At 35.6% G+C, this 8,686-nt stretch overlaps 1 protein-coding gene across 1 annotated transcript; it reads right to left on the bottom strand.

Moving 5' to 3' along the window:
* Positions 1–297: 297 nt before the first annotated feature.
* Positions 298–8,369, bottom strand: LOC123923928. Its single transcript, XM_045976669.1, has 5 exons — positions 8,022–8,369; positions 7,877–7,938; positions 6,003–6,093; positions 1,335–1,437; positions 298–1,233 (listed from the first exon to the last, which is right to left on the bottom strand). The coding sequence occupies exons 1-5, from the start codon at positions 8,162–8,164 to the stop codon at positions 553–555; spliced, it is 1,080 nt and encodes a 359-aa protein (XP_045832625.1). The 5' UTR covers positions 8,165–8,369; the 3' UTR covers positions 298–552.
* Positions 8,370–8,686: the final 317 nt, after the last annotated feature.

Below are 8,686 nucleotides of genomic sequence, written 5' to 3'. Positions count from 1 at the left end.
TAACATCAAATTGTTCTTAAATCTAAAATAAAAATATATTGTTCAGGTAAACAGATGCATACATCATTATTTGATTTAGAAACTTCAAAAAAGAAGTACAACCAAACCTGTTAAAATAAAATAACAAAATATGAACAAAATCCTAGTATTATGGAATTCTGCCAGAAATATGCAAATGCAATAACAATGGTAAACTAAAGAGTACTTCTCTACTCATTAGTCATTTACAACATCTGAAATCATTATGGCCATCCTTTACAAAAAATGACAACTGAACTGGGGACACTTTCAAATTGTTCATCTGAATAATTCTTGGTTTTAAGTTTTAACCTTAATCAAATAATGATTAAACTGAAAATATAACAAGTTCACGATCAAACTAATTCAATCATTCAAAAATTGGATCCATTCCGATTTTTGAGACATTGTTTGGCTTTTCCATTTTGACTAATTCTAATTTTAATTTTACACAGCATTTTCCTTGAACAATTACAATACAGCATTTAAATTTGTCATTCTCCAGAGGCTAAATTTTAATTAAGAATTCTAACCTCATAACTGCTCTACAGACTCAAGAGAGGAAAAGTGTTTGTCAATGGTGTTGAGAGTTTCTTGATCAATTTCAGTCGTCCCAATCAATTTTGGTAATGAATAACCCAATTCTTTTGCTGGTGCAACATCAATTTCTGCCGTATGACTCTCGAGTGTTTCATTGTCAGCAAGTTGCACCATGGCAGAGTCTTCGTCTGAATTGAAAAGCTGTAACTTCATCTCCAAGCATGACTGCAAATCCTCCTCACTTCGGGCTTTGTTAATTTTGTCCATAAGATCACTTATAGCTGATAACTTTTCGGTCCTCTTTCTCTTATTTGAAGCCTCATTAACTTCATCAATTTGTTCTTTGCTGTCGCTATCTACAGCACACTTCTTAAGCTTCTTTAATCCCTCATCTACAATTTTTTTTATTCTTATTCTCACACCATCACTTCTTGCCGAGTTTGACCTTAGCTGCAATTTTAACCCAGGGACCATTATCTCATTGTTCTCCGTTGGAGTAGGATTAGCCTCAGATGCAGAAGACACATTTTCATCCGAATGCTTCACAGATAATACTTCTTCCAGTAAATCTACATTTTGCATGTACCGGTCAAAAGCTTCATTTTCCACTTCAATATTTCGCTCCTTGTATTCCTTTAACTTGGAAAATCTCCATTCATTGATAGCTGCAGCATCCTGTAATCACGCACAATGCCATTACTTTTCAAGCAACATACACAGCTTGCTAGAACAAGCCTTATATTCAGCCAATCTTAGTTTATATATTGTGTCTGTACCTTTCTAGTTAATGGCTTCTTTGATCGAAGTGAAAGGTGCAAATTATTGAACTGAGCAAAACTATTGGAAAGTTGCCGAAGTGATGCAACTCTACCTGCATTTCTGGAATAAAAAGCAAAATGAACCAAGGGAAAACTATAAGAATCTGAAAGATGCTTTAAATGCTGATTCTATAACTGAATCAATCAACAATTAGAAGGAAATACTGCTGGAACAAACTGGAAGTTCAAATAAATCACAAATTACAGACGATTTTTAAATCTCTAAATTTTTGAGATTGATACATCTATTTACTGAAGGAGTAAAAATCCAGTTTTCTATTCTACTGGTACAAGATATTAACCAAACCAACTAATATCAACACTCCCCTCAAACCTGAATATATATCATTTGCATCAAACTTGTTACATACTACCTATGTCCCTATATATAGGACCTTGTGAAATTTCTTTGTTCCTTTCAATGAAACCCCTTTAAAAAATTTCATTCCATTTATTCTTTTTTTACCCAAATACCTTTGATTATTTTACATTTTTACCTTATCAAGCCACTTAGGAATAAGGATTGTAACGGGAAAGATAAATCATTTCTCACTTATTTAAAGACTGAGGAATATGTATTAACAATAACATAAGTAGACGAGTTTCAATTATTTGATGGATAAATTTGAAAAGGTAATGCAAGGTATTAACAAATTTAATGCCACTACAACTTTCTTAACTCCAGTTAAATAATCAAAACAAGGCTCTATATATAGGGACAGAGGTAGTAAATGTGTGCTCTTCAACGGCAGACAAATTTAGCTAAAATGTCTAGTAGTTGATCATTAGAATTTACAAATAAGGTGGGTTATTCAACCACAGAGGAATGTTTTTAAGAATAAGTACTAGTAGCAGCTAAAACACATGCTCACTATGGGTTAAAAAAAGGAGAAAAAAACAATGCCAGACAAACTTCACTATGGGTTGAAAAAAGAGAGAAAGAAACACCAGACAAACGTGTGTTTCTGAAGGGTAAACAATCCATCTTTCTATGCTTAATTTCTTTATGGAAACCAAGGTAGCTTGGCTATAAAAAATCAGCAGAATACCTACTTTTTCAAAACCTCAAATGTCAAAGTTGTTGAAACATACAAATGCATATGTAGAAAGAGTCGTACTTCTGCTAGTAAGATTTTTGCTAATAAGAACATTGAATCCATAACTCAACTTTCTATAACCGAGACCTTTCCAATCTATTTGCATGACCTTCTTTATCAATGAAAAAGAAAAACAAGAGACTCAAACTACAATCTAATTCTCTATACTACTAATGCATCTGCTATAAGAGAAATAGACAGAGCAGGGTAACAAAGACCCCAAATTTGCATTCCATAATCCAAGCTGGCCCAGAGCTTGGCAAGCCAATTTGCACAACAGTTACCTTCCAACAAGATGTACTGAAATCACAGGTTCTAGGAGTCAGTCATGGCTTAACACAAATGGCATCCTTAAATCACGAGCCATTGCATGTAATTCAGCATTACTATTGGAAGCAAAGCCATAACTGCCAGAGACACCAATGATCCAATTACTAGAGGAGTTCATGATGAGACAGCCATAACCCAACAGTCATGGGTTTCCAAATGAGCTACCAAGAAACAAATCCATGTTGTTCCTGTTGTTGGATAAACAAAACACTTCAATGGTGGAATCAAAGAGAGCTTTAATGTCATTAACAATGCGCCAATCCTATTATCAATACAAAAACCTCATTACGAGATTTCCAAACCAACCAGCAAGAAATAAAAATTAGTTTATGTAGCATTGTCCTTTATCCAATGATAACAAACATTGGCAAGGAAATTTTAGTGCTGTGTGAAACAGAACATGCACTAAAATGCCCCTCAACCACGCAGTCTCACAAATCATGTAAAATTGTCCCTTGGGCTGCACCACATCTACAACAAGAAGTGTATGGAAGACATGTCGAGAGGTTCTAAAAACATTCAGGGGAAGACTATAATGAAAAACGAGCCATAAAAACTGCTTCGTGTTCTTGGAAATATTTCAAGTCCATACCAGTTATTAGAAAATAAGCACGGGAGTGTTATTGTGCTTATTTAGCCCTGTGTAGGCTTTTTAGTCGTGTAAACAGGAAGGAGTATTATCATCCACATTTGAGTTAACAAATACACTACACATTTTCGTGCCAAATATCAATAGGAAGTTGAGTGGCAAGAAGATTGAAATGCCACAAACCAGAGTGTTGCATGTCACTAATAAATGATTGAACATCATGAATATTAATCTGTAAAGCATTGGTACGTTGGAAATCGTTAAGTACCAATAACGGGTGTCGATACTCGTCATTATTAATGGTTGTGTAGACAGGGAATGGTTGAGTACAACCAACTATGGCTCAGTAAGGGTACTGCTGTTAAGAATGCACGCGTTTAATTGCAGAAGGGTCAGGCCACACATCCAAAATAAAAGGACAGGGACAGAAACAGCCATATCCCCCTTTCATTTCTTCTCTTCGTAACAGTAACACACACAATCATCATAGTTCATTCTCAATTTTGTGTCAATTGCATTCAAAGTTTTCCCTCATCGTATAAATAGCCAAACAGCAAATAGTGACGAGGCAAGAGAAGTCTTTATAGCCAATGACGACAGCTTGCTGTCACCAGCGGCTGCAATGAACCCTAGTGATCACATGATCATAACCTGCTCTGATAGTTTGATACCATGTTGAGTTTGAATTTATGTGTCGAAATCAGACCGCACCCCCCTATTTATAATAGTGTGCAATAAATGCTAATTGATATGACTTCCTATCTTAAATCTCAATATATGATTCTAATCTTAATAATAAATGCACATATTAGAATATTTTATTCTAACAGGTTCACTTGACTATTGGTGGAGAATAAGTTCAGAGGTTGTCCTCAGGTCGCTGTTATTGACTCTCAAACGAAATAACTCAAGGACCTCCTTGACAAAATGCTATGGCAGATTGTAAACCTATTGCTACTCCTATGTCTGCTAACTGCAAAGTATCAAAATTTGGAGTGTCTTCCATCTTAAGCTTTACAGGTTTGTAGTGGGACTACTCCAATATGCAACCATTAATAGACCTGAAATTGGGATTTTAGTAAACAAGGTCAGTCAGTTAAAAGGGTCCTTAGACACTATGGGTATGATTGTTTGGATCTGTGGTACATGATGGAGTGGAATGGAATAGGCTAATTAGTTTTTAACAAATTGATGTTATATCATTCCATTCTATTCCACTATACTCCATCTTATACTACAAATCCAAACATGCCCTACAAGCAATTGCCATTCATTGGCTTCTTTTACGACCACATTCTGCCTCTGCATCCATCGGCTTGTACGCATTCAGTGATGTTGATTGGACTTCAGATATTGATGACAGGCACTCTATCCCTGCATGCATTTTTCTTGCCAAAAACTTGATTTCTTGGTGGTCCTGCAAGCAACTTATTGTGGCCAACTCCATGCCAAAGCGGAGTATAGGAGTATTGTTCTCTCACTGCAGCAAAACCAGTGTGGATAGTCTCTCTTATCCAAGTTACAGTTGCCTCTCTCTGCTCTTTTTTTTTTTTTGTAATAATCGAAGTGTTGCTGTGGAACTTGATCTATATTTTGTCAGAAAAAGTTCTACCAAAGCAAGCTAATCATCGCATATATTCCAGCACTGGCCCAAGTAGCAAATGATCTCATCAAGCCCTTGTCTAATAGTGTTTCAGCACACTTGGAGACAAACTCAGTGTGATGGCTATGCCTCAAACACCCTGAGTTTGACAGGGGGGTGATAGGAAAATGAACTTGGAGTACATTGTATCAATCACAAGCAGTTAGTTAAGCCTTGAGCTTCAAACGGTTAGTTCTGGTTACTAAGTTAGTTATAGGTTGCTAGATTCTATTGCTTTTTCTTTCTCAAATTCTCTCCCCCATGGAGTTTCTACAAGCAGCGTGCCAAATCTAAATTCTTGCCATTCAGTTTCTCTTATGGGAGGCAAACCAGAGAAAGTAAATGACACCAACATTTTTGTTCCCCTACCATGGTGGTTATGGTTGGAGACTTCACCAAAGTGGGTCATGAAGGTGACCTATTGTCAGAGTAATTATACAGCAATGGTCAGAGCGATTCACAACCAAAGAGTGTACTCTAATACCAACTTCAATATCTCTGTTTGATTCAGGGAAAGCTATCGATCTCATGGATTTATGGTTACAGTCATATTTCATATACCGTAAATCATCCCTAAATAAAAAAATTTAGGGATTGGTAAATCTGTTTATAAAAAGTGCATATTATGTTTCCTATTCTAATAATACAAAGATATCACCCAAATCAAATAATATAAACGACAAAAATGTGTGTGCGCCTGCAACCTCTTGCAATGGAGTTTGAGTTAAATAAAGCTTTGAAACTTTGACACTACCTCTTGCACAATATATGAGACAAAATACAAGATAACTGTAGGTACTGTACTGCAAAGTCCAGCCAAGCAAGAAAAATAGCAGTGCTATTCCGCAAAAAAACAAAATATTGTCTCTAAATAATTTTTTTCTTTCAATAAAGCTTAATATGTCTGAGATATAAAACTAACATAATGAATATGATCAAAATGTAGGGTATTGATACTCATAACTTACACTGATGGAGGTGGTTCGAAGGATTTCCGATCAAGTGGGGCAGCACCAGAAGATGGAGTGTTGTCAGGAAAAGTTGTACTGGCTTTTAACACTACATTCACCATATGACATGAAAAAATGGGGGCGGGGATGAAAAGCTGTTAGGATCTTTCTAATATGGAAAATATTAACACAAGTAATAGAAAGTAAACAGATATTGTAAATCTTGCAAAAGAGTTGAAGATTTACTAAATAATTGCATCTTTTTTTTGGATATATTTTCTTAACTTGCCTTCTTGACTCACACCAAGTCTTACAGATTAGACTCCTCTAAAGTGAGGTTGTCTTTAAAATACTGTCAATTACAACAATTCAAGAGCCGATACACCCTTACTTGTTCATTTTAGTAACAAAACTTTAGAGGGCGTGTTTCCAATTACAAAATACATAAGCTAGCCATGTTAGACAGCCTTATCTCAGATAGCGGCGCTACACGCCAAACCCCAAAAATGCTATGCCGGTATAGCGGGATGACCGCTATTGTGAAGACTAAAAACCATGTACTACAAAGTAAACATAAATTTTGACAACATACATAAATACTCAAATACAGAAAAACACACAAAATTAAAGGGGCAATCAACCTTAATAATTATAATAAACTTTGTCATTTCCCGTCAAATTAAATAATCAAAATCAAGTTCTAAAAGTAGTCAAAATGGTATCCCATGAAAGAAAAAAAAAGACAAGCAAGTTCAAAAAGTAAACAAAATAAATTGCAAAGGAAGGAAGTAGAAAAACAAAAATAAAAACGAACCAAGAAAAAAGAACTCGAACAGTAACAACAACAGAAAGGAAGGACAGTATAAGCCTTTACACAGAAACAGAGCAAGAAGAACAACGATGACAGAACTCGAACGAGAGCAAGGCAACAATGGATGATTCGAACTAGCAGAAACAATGATGGCAGCACGAAGAGTAGAATGAAAAACGGCCACAATTGAACAATCGAACACGACCCTCAACAAATTAAAAACAATTTCAAAAATTAGGGTTTTTGAGAATTTCTCCTCAAATTTGCAATAGCACCCATCAAAGTGCTACGGTACTGGGATTGCGCCACTTTCCAACCACTAATAGCAGCCACTATTTCCGCTACTCTCAATGGTGCTTTGCTGGCCTATGGCGTGGCAGTAGAGGGCCGCGTCGCCACACTATACCGCTATAGCGGCTAGCGCTGCTATCGACAACATCAGCCCTAGACTAAAAGGACAGTATCTTAATTACTATTACTCTGGACAATAAGTCAATAAAACATATGTTTCACTTCTTTCCAAAGAAAACATGTCGCGTGCCGCGTGCCACCCCTCGAATAACAAAGGAAAAATATAAATTATTTTTAACCAGTATCAAGACTTGTGTGCTTTATATCTCAAATACTCATGAAAATCTCTTCCCTTTGCCTCTAGTTTTTTATAATAATAATATGTTATGCAATGGTTTATTTTCTTTAGCTGACATTGTAAGAACTTTTTGAGTGAAGCAATTATAACCTAAGTAATCATCTAGAAGCTTCTGTTAGTGTAAAGCAGAAAACCAGGAGAATCAAGACACCATCAAGGAGATAATCAAAAACATCTAATTGACAATAAAACACATTGAAAATAAAAAAACAAACACATTATATCACAATGTTCTCAAATACACGAGTATACACGGTGTTAGTGTAAATATTTAGTGCACTATGAATCAATCATAATCGACAGATCATTAAAAACATTTGAATTCGATTACAAGTCTTCTAAAGTCATTGGTTGTGATTTGTTGACAGTGTAAAACATTTTATAGGAAAATTAAACTCAACGAATTAAACGAAAAGAAGAAAAAAAACTGACCATGAATAGGACATGGATTTTGATTTCTTGAACAGCAACTCTTGCAACACTCATAAGGACACCTGAAAAAACAAATCAGAATCGAAATTAACGAAAGAGCAAAATAAAAGTTGGGAAAAAAAACGAGTTATGATAAATGAATAACCTAGAACGAGCAACATTGCCACACTGTTTGCACTTAGGCTTATTCTGACCGCGTTGAGATTTAGGCTGAACTGAAGACGACGGTGAACTTAAACCTAGGGTTCCTACTTTCGCCGTCGGACTGTTGCTAGGTGCCGTCGCCATAACCGCAAAAACGACACCAACTTTTCGTTATTCGTTTCAACCTTACAGTTCAGGGGTAAATAAGAGTTGATTCAAAGATGTAGAAACTCAGGAAAACAAGAGAAAATATTGTATATTCATTGTGTGTTTCAAGTACAAGTAAAAACTCCTATTTATATTATAGGATTGGAGACAAAGAAACAAAGAAAATAAATACACATAAAGACTAATAATCCTAACTTAATTACAATATAAATTATTATAATGAGAGGATCATAACATATCGTAACATCCCCCCTCAAACTCAAGTGGGTGGAGCTGTAAACAACTTGAGTTTGGACAATAAAGTGCGGAAGCGACTTGGAGAATGAGGTTTTGTGAACAAATCAGCAGGTTGATCTAGAGTGCCAATAGATATAAGATGAAGTTCACCACGGAGAAGATGTTGGCGGATGAAGTGACAGTCAATTTCAATATGTTTTGTTCGCTCATGGAAAACATCATTGTGAGCAATTTGGATGGCACTTCGATTATCACAATAAA

This window comes from Trifolium pratense, linkage group LG4, assembly GCF_020283565.1.
Source record: "Trifolium pratense cultivar HEN17-A07 linkage group LG4, ARS_RC_1.1, whole genome shotgun sequence".
NCBI lineage: Eukaryota > Viridiplantae > Streptophyta > Magnoliopsida > Fabales > Fabaceae > Trifolium > Trifolium pratense.
This window is presented reverse-complemented; position numbering and strand designations above follow the sequence as displayed.

Bases quoted from the DNA above. Each gene is read 5' to 3' on its own strand.
- LOC123923928 (XM_045976669.1), bottom strand. From the start codon at position 8,164: ATGGCGACGGCACCTAGCAACAGTCCGACGGCGAAAGTAGGAACCCTA. The intron at 7,939-8,021 runs GTTATTCATTTA...TTGTTTTTTCAG, and splicing joins GGCAATGTTGCTCGTTCTAG to GTGTCCTTATGAGTGTTGCA. The intron at 6,094-7,876 runs GTCAGTTTTTTT...TGGTGAATGTAG, and splicing joins AAATCCATGTCCTATTCATG to TGTTAAAAGCCAGTACAACT.